The sequence below is a fragment of the Hirundo rustica genome, chromosome 17 (genome assembly GCF_015227805.2).
Source record: "Hirundo rustica isolate bHirRus1 chromosome 17, bHirRus1.pri.v3, whole genome shotgun sequence".
In the NCBI taxonomy this organism is placed as follows: Eukaryota; Metazoa; Chordata; class Aves; order Passeriformes; family Hirundinidae; genus Hirundo; species Hirundo rustica.
In genome coordinates, this window is record NC_053466.1 from 11,327,023 (window position 1) to 11,341,830 (window position 14,808).

General features: G+C 40.1%; 1 protein-coding gene across 3 annotated transcripts in view; it reads left to right on the forward strand.

Annotated features, from left to right (window-relative positions):
- Positions 1 to 11,500, forward strand: part of SPECC1L (sperm antigen with calponin homology and coiled-coil domains 1 like) — a 63,299-nt gene extending 51,799 nt beyond the window's left edge. For all 3 annotated transcript variants that reach the window (XM_040080675.2, XM_040080676.2, XM_040080677.2), the window contains exons 14-16: positions 1,926 to 2,042; positions 2,574 to 2,633; positions 4,345 to 11,500. In XM_040080675.2, the coding sequence (XP_039936609.1) occupies positions 1,926 to 2,042; positions 2,574 to 2,633; positions 4,345 to 4,434 (267 nt within the window). In that variant the 3' untranslated portion in view covers positions 4,435 to 11,500. The remainder of the gene's footprint in view (positions 1 to 1,925; positions 2,043 to 2,573; positions 2,634 to 4,344) is intronic.
- The last annotated feature ends 3,308 nt before the right edge of the window (positions 11,501 to 14,808 follow it).

Below are 14,808 nucleotides of genomic sequence, written 5' to 3' on the forward strand. Positions count from 1 at the left end.
TCTGTCTCCTCTTCCCACATCACTTGGTCATCACAGGAAAAAGGTGAAAAAAAGGGTTTGAGTTTTTCACCCTCAGTGGATTGTACAGCAAAGCAAACGGGATCATTCACACCTGGTTTTTACGGCCAGCTTGCCACACACGCCTGTGAGGAGGAAAAGCTCCTCTCCCTACCTTTGTCCATCTTACCGACACAGAAATGAGCTTGAGGCCTTTTTGGGTACAGGGTAGGAGGAAAGCACTTTCCAAAAAGTGACTTCTGTAAATGGACACATGTAGAAATTTATTTGCTTTGACAATCTGACATTTCCCCTCTTTTTTTTTTCCCCTTAAAACCTCATACTATGCGTTGCATATATCTCCTCAATTTAAGTAACGCAGAGAAAGTTTTAACCAGGCATTAATTTAAATCCGATTTCCTGTCTCTCTTGAGGAGGAAAAAAAAAAAGCTTTTTTTATTTTTTTTTCTCTCCCTTCATGTTTTTCCCTGTTGCTTTTGCCTTTTCCCAGCCGCGTGGCCGGAGGAAGCTGCTGCGGGGCCGTTCCCACAGCCCGGGGGTCTCGGCGCCGTTTCCGCGGGCACCGTGAGCCCCAGCACGTCCACTGACACCAAAACCCGCCTGCACCGGGGCTGCCTCGCAGCAAAAGGCCCAAAGCTGAGCAGGAAACCAAGATTTCCCTCACATTCTTCCAGAAATTGCCCAGAGTTTTGTTTTTTCCCTCTGTCCGAGGAGATTGTGGTTGTTGTTCGTTTGAAGTCCAAGTGCCCTGGACTGCCTGGGCACAGAGCGCTGGCTCCGGGTGGAGTTCTGTGTTTTAGGAATAACCAGTTTTAGTGTCTTGTCTGAGATAGCTGCTGCTGCTGATGACTAAATTGCTGTCAGGTGAAAGGTTGGCTCAGGTGATCGGGATCCTGCGCTTCTGTGACTGGAGCTTTTAGGTCCTGCTGTTAAAACTTTGAAAACTAAGCAAGCCTCTGCTTGAGCCCAGTTAAGCGAGTTAGGCATTAAAGCATATTTATATTTCTCCATGAAAGTGTAGAAGATATATGATATATTGTTGTTACTGGTTGTTTCCTAATTAAAGTTTAAACTGACTGCTATCCACTTAGCCTCTCTGACATTGTTTGACTGCCAACAGCCAAATATACAGTCATTTAAAAGGTCACTGAGGCATCTTGTTCATAACTCTTTTGGACTGGGCTGACTCTACAATAATTTATACAGTCTCAGGAGATGCATTTGCCAGTGCCACTGAGTTTCCTACGGGAACTAAAAGATCAAGAGTGCAAGACAGCAGTTTTCAATTTCAGTTTCAATCCCAAAGATTCTCTTCTGCTGTCAGCACTAAATCTGCTGGAACATCTTTATTTCCAAATGAAAGTTAACTTTTGTTTGTGAGCTCCTTCACATTAGTTTCTATAGAGGAATGGTTTGTTTAGAAGAAAAAATACTTTTCCTCATAATTTAGAAATTTTGTCTGGCTATGAATGTAGTAGAAGGAGAAAATAGAATGAACATGAACGGAGATAGGAGCACATTGTCTGATCAGGGATTTGGGGTACAAGTCTTTGACTCATTTGCTTTTCTCTCTTGGGGTGTACAGTTGTACCACATCCCTTACCTTCTCTAGCACAACATTTTACAGCTCTTAACACACACTCAAGCACACATCTTACACTTTTTTTTGAGGGAGGATTTAATACTACCTGAAATTAATATATAAAATAACTGACTTTCTTGTCACTGTATTATTTTGTTTTCCTCTGTTAGTAGTGCAGTTCTTAGCACAGCACTTTGGTATTGGGCTGTCCCCTTTCTCTGCCAGTTTCTTGGAAGGTATTAAAAAAGAAGTATTGGTGAATTGGTAGCATGTAATAATTGTTAGATTACGATTTTAATATTGATTTTATTTTTTTCTCTTCAAGAATATTGACATCACGAACTTCAGCAGCAGCTGGAATGATGGCCTGGCTTTCTGTGCAGTTCTCCACACTTATCTCCCAGCCCATATTCCCTATCAAGAACTGAACAGCCAGGACAAGGTAAGACATTAAAAATCCCATTCCCAGGACTGCAGTGCTTTAGTTAATATGAGTTAATAAAGACCAATGAACTAATTTGAGTTCTAAAAATCCCAGTGTTACTAGGATTTCCAAATCATCTCTCTGTTCTGGTCTGCCACAGTTCCTACCTGCTGGTTACTCCAGGATGTACAATTAATGATAATAGATCCTAAAAGCAGAAGATGATTTCATTAATGCATGAAGAGATTTTTTTTTAATGCTTTTTAGAGAATAAATAATCTTTTCTTTAGTATTTTATAACTAAATTGTTCTTTGCTGACAATGATATTCAGCGTTATCTTCTGAATAGGCAACTAATAAAATTTTTAATAATTTTTTTGGATGTTATTAACACACATTCATTCCTAGGACTCTTTTAAATTGCTGCAGTCAAATTATAGACTATTTGAAGTGAAAGTAGTAGCATTATTATGAACATTCTTAAGACCATTTTGTTATGGTAGAAATAGTATTTCCTTGTTTCCTAACATGTTTTCATATCTCATGCAGAGAAGAAATTTCACTTTGGCTTTTCAGGCAGCTGAAAGTGTTGGCATCAAATCTACTCTGGTAAGATTTAAATGCATATTGAATGAATTATGACCCATTTACGAAAATCAAAATTACTCTATTTTGTAGTCTTAAAAGATTTGGATGTTTACACTTAAAAATAGCAGCAGATGAGCTCAGCTAGAGGTTAGTGCACTAAGTAATGACTGAAATACAGACTGGTTAAGCTTTAAAAGGAAGGTTCACCAACTCCTCCAATATGAAAATAAATATCAGTAACAGCAATGAATTTGTTTGAGAATAAATTGAGAATACAATTTTCAAGAATCCATTAAATCTGTCCTGTCTCTGACCTACTTTTAAATTATTTGGGATATTTTGAGCTCTGGAGCTACAAATCAAGCAATATAATTTGTTCCCTTTTCTCAGTGTAGCGTGAGAGCTGAGATTTGCATCTTAAGACTTTTAATTTGTCATCATTGCAAATAGTTGCAAAGTTTCTTCAGTGATTGTTTGACAGTTTTCTTACACAAATTTTAGAGTTAGTTTTCAATAGCAGAGTGTTTACTAGAACAGGAGTATTTCTGAAGGTGTGGGAATATCCCAAACCCTTGTGAGTGATCACAAAAACTCAGCTGAAATGGCCATTATCAGCAATGAGATTTAAGTGATACTTTTGCAACCTAAATTCGAACAAAGCTGCCATAGTTAGCAACTAACAGTACAACAGAGTTTTTAAAAATAACACTTTCCTTGATCCTTATCAGTGCTTTTAGCCCCCCAGCATTGTGTTTGCTGACAATGGCAGTGCAACTCCTGGGCTTTCATACTTTGACTTTGGCACTGATTTGAGATGTGGAAGTTTCTTAGCAAGTGCTGATGTAAGAATGAGATTGTGGAAAATAACTGCAGAAATTCTTTCATAACTCAGTCCAAACGGTTGCTGTCTGCCCTTCCCTTTTGTGATGTACTTCATTACAGACACTCTAAACAGGCCAATTGAATGGAATTCAAAGTGCAAATTGTATCCATCTTAAGAAGTTAGTATCTATTTACATACCTACATTCACACTGTGTGTGATTTGTCGGTTTGTGGATTTTTGTCTCATCCATATTACATGAGCAAGGGGTTAAGAAGGGTGTGAAAACTGCTGTATGTAAACAGGAGTGGAATGCAAGCAGAAATTATTCTCTGAAGGAGGTGTTCAGCTAAAAGAGCTCACAACTTCTTTGTTGAGTTCTGGAGATTCCTGCATCCAAAGCTTTTAAGCAGAGCCTTACAGTAAACAGAAATTACTAGGAACTGCATCACTCTTTTGCTTTGTACGTGTCCTGAAGAGGGTAGATGGAAGTCAATTATTTATTGATGCTTAACATGATGGGAATTTTGAACTTTTAATTAATATCTGTGCCTGGATTCCGTGGCTCACAGTTCCTGGGTAGGTTGTGTTGATTTGCAAGGCTGGTGCAGGGTTATGTGAACACCAAAGTCTGACTATTGTACCAGCTGTGCTCAGTGGGGGACAGCTTGAGCACGCACAGCATCAGGCATTTCAATCTTAAGTCAACAAAAGAACTATCTACAGATATGCTATTCATTACATTTTGTGACTAATACCAAGATATATGGAGGAAAACAGAGCTTTCTTCATCAGTACTTTAAATTGTGGAAACTTGACAGATTTACCATTCCCAGGAATGTGTGAAAGCACTGCCACATTGCTCTCAGGGTTTTCATTCCTGATTTTGACCAATCTGTTTTCTGTGACAGGACATCAATGAAATGGTGCGAACTGAGCGTCCAGACTGGCAGAATGTCATGCTGTATGTTACAGCAATTTACAAATACTTTGAAACCTGAACCCTAATCACTCGACAGATCCATGGGATACACGAACGTGAGCTACCAAATGGAAACCTTACTGAAATGCTAATCCCCATTTCACTGAAAACTGGCAACATTTGAGACCCCTCAAACTTCAGTGACACTATCATGGATCTCCTCAGATTGCTTCAGCTACTAAGCATGGAAACAACTGTTTAAAAGCAAGAACTTGTTGCCACAGTGCTTGGAATAACCCAAGTTATTAAGCTATTCAGATTAATTATGTAGCCTAAAGAGCCTGAACTACTTCTGTGCTGCCTTTCCAGTCAGACTTCCTGAAACTTTCTTTGCTGGGAGAGTGAGATGAATGCTTCCTCTGGCATATAGGAGACTGAATGTACAGATAAAGCTTTGAGAAGGAAAAGGATTACATGGCATCACATTACTGAACTTTCTGTAGCATCCTGATTCCACAGACTCTGAATATTCTACCCACAGCATATGGCAGCCCAATACAGTAGAGTTCTTAATGGTAACTTAGTTACTGCCTATATAGCTATTTTCCATCCTTTAAAATGTGCACAATATTCTAGGAAAACAAGCTTTGATTCCATAATGACAAATTGAGGGGGAAAGCGCTCTTGATACCTCGAAAAATCTGGCACAGAAGAAGTCGTCATTCTAAAGCTTCATTATAAGCCTACCTCTGTCACAGTGATGTGGCTTTCATCTTTATCTTATGGATTGTAAAGACTAGCACATGCAGCTCCTGGCTTTCAGGGTACACTACACTTCAAGGAATCTGTGCAAAGTCCCCGTGCTTCCACTCTTAACAGAAAAGCATCAGTGATCACCCCTTGCCTGGCTTGTTCTTTGCTCTCTTCCTCCTTTGCCTGTGCAGCACATGCAGCCACCCCGGGCTCTCCTCTGCAGCAATACGAGCACGCGCCGTGGACATCTGCCATAGAAGTTTGGAACTGGGATGACATTTCCTTTGCAGAGAAGATATTCTCAATAAGATGTAATGATGAAGTAGTTTGTATCAAAATCCAGCTTTGCCATGTTTTCTGTGTGCTTTCATTGGTCTTGCACATCCTCATCTAAGTGACAGAAGGTGAGATGTTCTCTGGGAAGGACTATGGAGGAACTGATGTAATGTGTGTACACCCAGTAGTCTCAAATATTGCGTGGAAATGACTCACTGTCACAAGGAAGGAATTGAGAAACTTTAGTCTGCTCAACTTCTTTTTTTTTTTTTTTTTTTTTTCCTGAAAATGTACCTGAATTCATTTAGCAGCTCTTGGGCAAAAGAGTTTAAGTGCCTTAGCGATCACTGAGTTGATCTGTCCTGGCACTTCAGGGCCTGGTGTGGAATGTTAATGGCTCCCAACAGTTTCATGGCTCCATTTGTCACGAGGTGTTTGTTGTAATCTTGTTTGTCAAATCAAGGGGAGACTTCACTCTGTCATTGCTTCTGCCTCTTGCTTTTCTGAACACTTCCCAGCAGTTCAGCCACGGAACATCTCATTAATATTAAGCAGAAGCCAACTTGAGCAGTGAGTTCTGTAACAGCTGCTATTTATAAGCACAGGCTCTTTCAGCAGCAACCCCATTGTAAAGAAAATAAATCTGTTCCATGGTGCTCTTACGACTGTTAAGGACAGTTTGAATGTCATAGATGTTAACTCAGTGAATGCAACTGTGCTTGGCATCTGTGAAACTTCTTCATGGTATAAAAGCACAGATTTAACTCGAAACTATTGCCAAATCCAAAAGCCCATCATCTGAAGAACATAGCTCACGTGAAGAGTAATAATTCAGCATGTCTCTAGCATTGTATAAGAATACACATTCACATTCACACTGATATGTGCCTGTGAGAATTATGGAACTTTGCAAAATAACTACTTAACCTGTGCTGAGGGCCTTTGGAGAAGTTTTCAGAGCAGCAGTGTCTCAAACATTCTTACAGCTCTTTAGAACTAGAAGTAGAGACCCTCAGATTATTAATTGGTGCATTTGAAGAGCCAGCATAATCTAAAGACAATTGTTGCAAGAGAGGTTTCAACTGAAAGATCTTCATCAATAGATTTTAATAAAAGTCTGAAATGCATTTTCCTCTCCTCTATATTTCTTCAAAAAAGTTTTTTTTTAATTCATTGGTTTCAATAAGAATAGTCTTAGTGGAAATACACATTACAGAAATACACATTACTGCTGTCTTGCTTTCTATCTCCTATTATTAAATTCCAGATTTTGCCAATCAGTGTTTAAAACCCCTTCTGTTTATCCTCTGAACAGATATCCTTATCTATGATTGTCTTATTCATTGCCTTAGAGTTAAAAAAATATTTTTCTAATGAAAAGGATAGCATTTCTTGACCTAAATTCACATGTTTTGGTGAGGTAATTTGAGCTTTGGGCTAATTTTTCTTCCTTTCCAATGGTCGTTTCATTTACCTGGAGTGTTGTCAGAGTCCTTAAATGCAATAATCCTGAGAGTGTAACCATTTGTCAAATGAGACATCACGTTTGCCAGATTCTTTCTGTTAAAGAAACCTGAGCAGTAATAATAGAAGGGATCTTGTTATGAACTTCAGAGATCTGTAAACTTCTTCTTGGTGTGATCTGTCTGGTAAAACTCTGTGAATCCAGCCCAGGAACCCTGGGCTTCATGAAGAGTTTGTGTCCTGATGTATGTGAGCCTTTCATGTGAGGTGCTGCCGAGCGGAAGGAATGGAGCAATGGAAGATCTAAAGCAAGCACAAGGCCCTGCTGCACTCTACAAAGTGCTTTTTTCTGAAGGTTCAAACCACATTCAGTTGTCCAAGAGGAAAAATAGCAGCAGCCCTTCTGGATGTGGAATGAATACCCTGTTGTGTTTGGTTTCTGCTCATAGCTAATCCTGAAGCACCTTGGGTTTTTGTTCGTGTGAAGTGCGAGTTGATGCCGATTTACTTTCCTTTTAGTCCAGAAGCTATTTCTGAATGTACTGAAAATGTGTTGTCATCCATTTATGTTTGACTATGTGCCTTGCCAATGCCTGTGCTGTAGCAGGGTTGCTCGTGGCCAGCTGTAGGGTGGAGCTGTGGGACATCCTGGTGCAGGTACAGCTGTGTCATCCTCTGGGTGGAAACACTTCCACAGGTGTTACACTTGATTTGGTTTTGTTTTGTCCGGTTTGGTTTGGCTGTTTGTTTAAACAGAAACACTAATTCAGTATCTCCGGTGTGAATCTCTGGCCCTCACAAAAAAACTCTGAAAAGCTGAGTGAAATTTCCATTTTTAAATTGGTGTTTGTGCATAGTTGATGCAGAATATAGTTCATAATTATGACATATTCTGATTTAGAGGTAGATTTTTTTGTCTCTTTTGTATAAAATATATTCTCTGAGTTACATGTAATGTTTCTGCTATTTTTTTGTCTCAATTTTATGAAATATTTCTACTGTTTGTATTTTTCTCTAAAGTCTATCATCGTGTCTTAGAAGGCCCTTAATTTGCCAGAGCTAAATTATCTCTGCTTTAATTTATCAGTGTAAATTCCTGTTAATGTCCCTGGCAGCACTGGTGCTCTGGTTTTAGGTGCATGAGGAGGATAAATCGGATCCCTCCTGTAGTGGTGCAGTACAGTGGTTTAAGCTGCTGAGGATCTGCCTTGAGAATTGTGGAGCTGTGGCATTGGAGACTCATTTCTCTTACTGATCACAGTGTTAAGTTCTTAGCTATTTTTTCAGTTTCAACACTCCAGACATTTGGGTTCTCTTGCATCACCAGAAGATTACTTTCACTCAGTTCTATTTCTGTACAGATTTGGCCCAGGGCACAATTTTTATTCCAGCCTAGTTTTAACCAAGATTATTTGGCAAGATGGAGATTTGGAGAACTTGTGGGTGTTTTCCTTCCTGCCTGTTCCTGGTCTGGGGACAGTTCCTGGTGTTCAGGTGGCGTGTGACAGTTCCTTCCAAAGGCTGAAGTGATGCAGTTACACCTTTAAACTGTGTTCCTGTGGCTCCTTTGGTGACTTCACTTCTTGTTTGCCTCTTGCAACTGACACAGCCCCAAGCAGGAGCTCCTAAGGGGCAAAATTCTTCTAGGAAGGAATCCAGTTGTACACCTTCATGCTACTTTTTGCCTATTGTGACTAATGCTGGGGTGGTCTAGAAAGAGGACCTCAAAACAGTCATGCTCATGTCTGGGCTGCGTTAACTGTAGGGTTTGTTTGTGGTCCTTCCTGACTCGGTAAATATTTATTTCTGTTTGATTTTTATCTTCTGCTGAGCTCTATTTCTGCAATTCCTTTCTTTAAGCTACCATTAGTGTATCCCTTTCTTTAAGCTAATATTAACCAGTTTGAGAAATTACTTGGTGAGAAGTGCTATTAAAATGTCTTCATCACCCAGGAGGACTGGACATGCCATTGTGCTTTCCCAAGTTTGTGTTGACTGGCAAAACACTGGCATCTCTTTAATACATTTAATTGTCCTATTTAGCAAGATATCTTTAATAGTGTTTCTGCTTTCACAGGAGAGTGGCTGAATGGGTTTTAAATTACTGTGTGGCTTGCTGTGTCCCTCCTTCAGCTAGAATTCTTCTGTTGTGTTCCCTGATTTTAGAATCAGTCTTGTAGTACACCCTATAATTATCTAACCCAAGACATTAAGCATCTGGAATATGTAGCAAGTATGCTGTGGATAATTAATGCTAAATAACTTTAAAGGTCGAGGTTTGTACAGTGCTGATTTCTTTTTTTTGTTGTGAGCCTTTTTTTCCTTATGTTTTTGCTACACTTACCAGTTGTTTGGATGCAACACCCTTGAACTCGGTTTGACAAAGCCACTGTCCTGATCTCCTTGAGCTGATTCATTCTGGGATCTTAGAATTATTTCCTCCCAATGGAACCTTAGTAAAACCTACGAGTACCAGATGATTTCTTCCAACTGACGTTAGCTTTTGCTTGGAATATTCCTTACCTGAAGGTCACAGTCTGCCTCAGAGTCACACAGAAAGTTCCCAGCAGGACTTGGGGATGCAGTAGGGTAAACTTCTGGCAGAACATTACAGCAGCCTGATGCAATTAAGCTGGTGTCATTTTAATCCCCTATTTTCAGGGGGTTTCAGTTTAGGCAAAATCATTTACTGAGAGCCGAAATGTGGCCTGTTAGTTCTCCACTGGGAAGTATGCTTCTGTTTAATAATATTTTTATGAGATTGTATTTATGGAAATGGAAAGGAAAAACGTCATAAAGCTAGTTTTGTTGCACTTTTCTAAGGCTTTTGTATTTTGCATAGTTCTAGAATATGAGGAAGTTGCTGGGGGAAGTCAAGGCTCGGAACCTGCTCTGCCCCAGCATAGCAATGTATGATGTGCATTTTCAGCCTAGTGTTATTTTAACTGCATGTAACTGGTGTATTTATGTGGCAGTGAGGGAGCCCAGCAGACATTTCTTGCTGCACAGGAGCCGTTGGCAGTCCTGGTTCCACAGTTCATGGAATGACCTGTTCTGACTCTGGACTGCACTTGCAATAATGGAATAATCCAGTTTTGATTCGGAACTCTTTCAACAAGTGGGGAAAAAGGGGCTCTTCTTGACTTTTTTTTTTTTTTTTTGGTGGTGGTGGTGTTTTTCTGTTTGGTTGGGTCTTTTTGGGGGGGGGATGTGTTTTGTTGGTAGTTTTTTGTTTGTTTGTTTTTTGGGGTTTTTTTTGTTCCATTGTTGAAATTTCTCTGGAGGCTTTTAATGGTTTCCAATTATTGCATATGTTCAATTAGGATGGTTCCTTGGGAATCAGTTCAGCTAGAAGGGCACAAATACCTGTAACATACTCAAGTAATTATTCCTTGTGACTTACAACATTTCAGTTTGATACTTTTGGTATCAGAAACTTTTGGTTTGATGCGTATTGTAAGGTTAATTTTTCTGTCTATAAGTAGCACTTTTATATGTATCTGAAGGGTTTTTTTGAACAGAAATGTGTTTTTTCTGTGTATTATCTAATGGGAAGAAAGTATAACACTACTAAACAAGGCATAGACTAGTTTGCCTCCAGACTGTAAGTTCACTTTAGGTCAGTAATGATCAAGAGTTGTTCAGTGTATTTGGAATGAATCAGTGATGCCATTTAATACTGGACAACTCTCCTGATCAAACCCAGAAGGGCATTAATTGGTACCCTCCAGCTCTTGGATGAGGGTGCTTCCAGTTCAGGTGTGAGGCAGAACTGACAGAACAGTGTGACCAATCTTGGACTTGGTGCAAGAACAGGATTTAATTGACGCCTCGGTCTGACTTCACAGCACTATACTGGATAAGGACTAACCTTGTTTGAAATGACATTGCAGCCAGTAATGAGATCTCCTAAATAGCTAATTTAAAGCTCACTTTCCATGGGCTTTAAAGATGATACAAACCCCGGTGATTCTAAAAGTTCTTCTCATCCTTCCAGCTTTTCTGATTTGTATTGGTTTTACTCTTCCTTGCAACACAGCTGTTGTATGTCAGCTTGTGTATGGGTTTAGAAATTCTTCTAGACAAGTGCAAGTACTTTGCTTTTTTCCAGCACCCTTTTGAATAGTTTACACACATCTTACACCGAGAGAGGCTTTGCAGAAACGTACAGATGTACCCACATGGATAAATGTGTGTGTGTGCAGATGTGTACTCCTGCAGGTTCTGAGTAACGTGGAACGGGTTTCAACAAGTGCTTGCGTCTTGAAAACTTAGGCTGGTGTGGTAGTGTAGTGTATATATTCAAATGGCAAGGAGGTTAAAAAAAACCCCACATTTTGTTTGCTTCTGGTTAGAGCTGAGAAATACAGGTTTGAGGAAAATTCGAGTGTTCTGATTGTATTTCACCCTGTTTCTGGTTTGAAAGGCATAAGTTGGAAATGATTGGAACTTGAAAAGTCACCAAGCCTATATGTTAAGCTAAAACCTTTTGGAGGACCCAATATGCTTTCAGTTTGCAAGGACCACTAAAGACCTGGGCATTTACTTTCTCCATAATGTATTCTGTATGAGTATTTAGTATGTATGCCTTCAATTTGCCGATGTTGCCATGTTTTCTTCTCAATTATTCATGAAATAAAGGTTGCAAATAGCGGAACGTGTGCTTGTTTTCTTGGGTGTAGGCCTGCAGTAGGGGCTGTTCTCACGCTGCCTCTGGCACCGGTTTTTCAGCAGTGTTGCAGGAAGCAATGATGGAAGCGAGGAGTGTGTGCCAAGGGCTCGTGTGCTCATAACCTCAGGATTTTTTTGGAAGTTATATCTCTCGTGGGACACCAGCAGCCTGTACAGGATCTACCCCCAAGGGGCTTTAAGTGATAAGACACTGAATACCCCAGATAAGAGGGACATGTTCAAGGCATCTGCTTAGCCTGTATTGTTCTAGAGAAGGAAATGGCAGAGAATATGTTCAGTTTTGGCAAATTCTGTAATACATTGCAGGATTAGAATTACTTAAATGTCACTTAGCCTAACCCAAGTAAGGCAATTGTGTGCTCACTCCCTCTCTGCCTCTAAAGGAGTTGGGCTGGAGAGAGGTTGGGGACTTAATCTGTAGAAAAGTTCAGTCTATTTGAAGCAGAAGCCTAAACATAAATTTTCCAGGTGAAAATAAAGCTTTGAACACCTTAAACCTGGTTTGGTGTTTAACCTTAAACCTCAAATTGTCCTGATGGTAACTGTTTTCAAATGCTGGTTAGGAACTTAAACTTCAAGTGCTCTGGAATAAATTTGATCCAGAGGTTTGGATTGAGCTCCTAATTATTGTAAATACTCTTCTGAAAGGCACTGGCTAGTAGAAGTATTTTAATTCTACCTTTTGAGATTTGTGTGGTGTTTTCTGACTGTTCAGTAATCCAGGAAAGTCTTTGTCTCACTAATGTTATTCGGCAAGAAAGTGTTTTGTTTCTCCTCTCTTGAGGAGAAATATTCCCCCTGAGAACTCCTTGCAGTCCTTCCTGCAGTGTCTGGAGCTGCTGGAGGTATGTGGTTTATGGATTTATATCCTGTTTTTAAGCATGGATCTTCAGTTTTCCTACTTCTCTTGCAAATAAATGTTTCAGAAGTGGAGTGGAGTAGACTCCTGTCAGAAAATAGATGTTTTTCTTTGCTGTAGCAAGCACATGGCAGCACCATGGGAGGGACTTGTCCCTTGCAATGGGCATCTGGAGGGCAGGACATGGGCCAGGCCTGAGGGATGCTAAAACTGCAGGGTCTGCACAGGGTGTAGAGCTGCAACTTTTCTTTCCCATACCCACTGCAATAATATTCCCTCACCAGAGTATTTTCATGGATTGCCTTCTGAGATGTCACTAAAAAGTTTTGCTAAAAATGTGAAACCAGCTCCACCAGTGTGTCTAAGTTGAATATAATAAAATCGCTTCATTAGTTTTTAAGATCTTACTGTAACAAAAAGCTGCAGCTGTATGGAATAGTATATGCTGCTAAGGAGCAGCAGCAATAGAATATTCCATTGTATTAAATCACAAAAGCTGATATTGGAGTCATGGTTTTTCTGCAGCTAAATTCTGCGGAGGAACTAAGTTAGCAATACAGAACTTCTGAAATTGTGCTAAAGGGTTTCACAATTGCTTTGATCGACAGAATTGGATTAAATCCTGTCTGTTGCAGAGTTCTACAAAGGGCAGAGATCAGAGGGGCTCATGAAGATGTGCTTTATTACCACACAGATTTATTTAAGAGGAGACCCTTATCATTGAAAGTTAACTCCTTCCTTGAGTTTGTTAATTAGGAAGCTATTTACGGCCAGCAGCTACTGGTAGAGCTTAAAAAATTATCAGAAAGGGAGCTGGATTCTGTGCCCCTCTCAGCTCCCTCACCCAGTGCTTTGTGTTGATTTTTCAGCACTCTTTCCTTGAGCCCAGCATTTCATGTTGAGATGTTCTCGTATCTCAAGCTGGTTTTTTTTTCTTTTTCATCTTCAATACTAAAGGTTGAGTGAATTCTCCTTTGAATTTGCTCAGAAAGTTGTGATGGCATTGAGGAAACTCCAGTGCCTTCTCTATGAATTCCTGCTTGGTGCTGCAGCCCGGCACCTTGAATGGGCAGGTTGGTTAATTAGTGTCTCTGTTCCTGGCAGCTCAAGATTAGAAAAGCATTTATATCAAATTAAATATTTTTATCAGTTTCATTTCCGTTAGAAGAGTTGATTTGAAACTTCTCTTTTGTTCAGAAAAAAAAAATTGTCTAAGAATTTTTGAAGAAGCAGGTGAGGGACTGGTGCCACCGATTCTAATCCAGGTTAAGGTTTTTATTAACCTTTGTCTCCTATTTCCTCTGTGTCACCGTTGTTTAACCCTTTTTGTGGAACTGAATTTCTGTGTATGAAATGCCCTATTTGAAAAATATGATGTTGACTTCTCTTAAATGGCCTTTGTCCTTCAGGATTTTGAGTTCTTTGGAACCTTCTTAATCTCATTATGAGAATAGGGTTGGACACAGTAGTGTCTCATCTCACCTCTCACAGTATTTTTGCTCTTAGACATCTGCATTGATTCTATAGTGTGGGGCACTATTTGTGCTTCTCTCCAGTGCTGTGCATAGCTCACTCCCTTGTTTATGTCCTTTTCTTAAACCATTTTAGGCTCTATCCTCACGCCAGAAGCCTAAAAGTTAAGCTCTTAAAAATGAAAGAAACTTGAGAAGGAGACATAACAGTCTGGAGACAACTTCACTGAGCTGTTGACAATATCATATTTTTCAAAAATAAATATCCCACAGAGCACCAAAATGCCGCTGAGTTCAGGCTGCGTCTCCGTGGGGCCACACTCGGAGTCCATGGGCTGCACCAGGGCACAGCCTGCACTGGGCATAGCCAGTCTCTGCAAAATCACAGCTTTGCATGGTCAGCTTTGCAGTTCAGGAGCTGCAAAACATCCCCCCTGAAAGGGCTGCTCCGAGAAATTCATCCAGCTGGACTTTGCTCTGGCAGAGACGAAACGCAAAAGGGAGGTTTGGTGCCGTTGTGCCCTTGGCCAGAGGTGCAGCTGGCACTGAAGTGGCTGCTAAAACATGAGCTCCACTCTATAAACCCTGAAGTTGTGTCATTTTGCACCAACGTTTCCAGCAGATGCTATTCCCCAGCAGGGTCAGCAGCTACTTCTTGTGTCCAGTTTGTGTTGTGACAAAATTGGGTTAGACACAAAGTGTATTTTGTCAAGTTAAATAAGGGTTGCCCTCTCATTGCTCCTCAGAATAAAGTGAGGATAGTTCAAGTGAAGAAGAATCAAGTGACTTCTGCTGGGCCTTTCAAATCCAACAGTTCATTTATTGTGTAAAGGTAAGTTATATTTTAGCTGTTGCTCTGCAGCTCCCACATGATGATTCATGCTACCAGTTTTTCTTCTATTAATAGTTTATAGAGAGGGCTTAAATTTAGATTGAA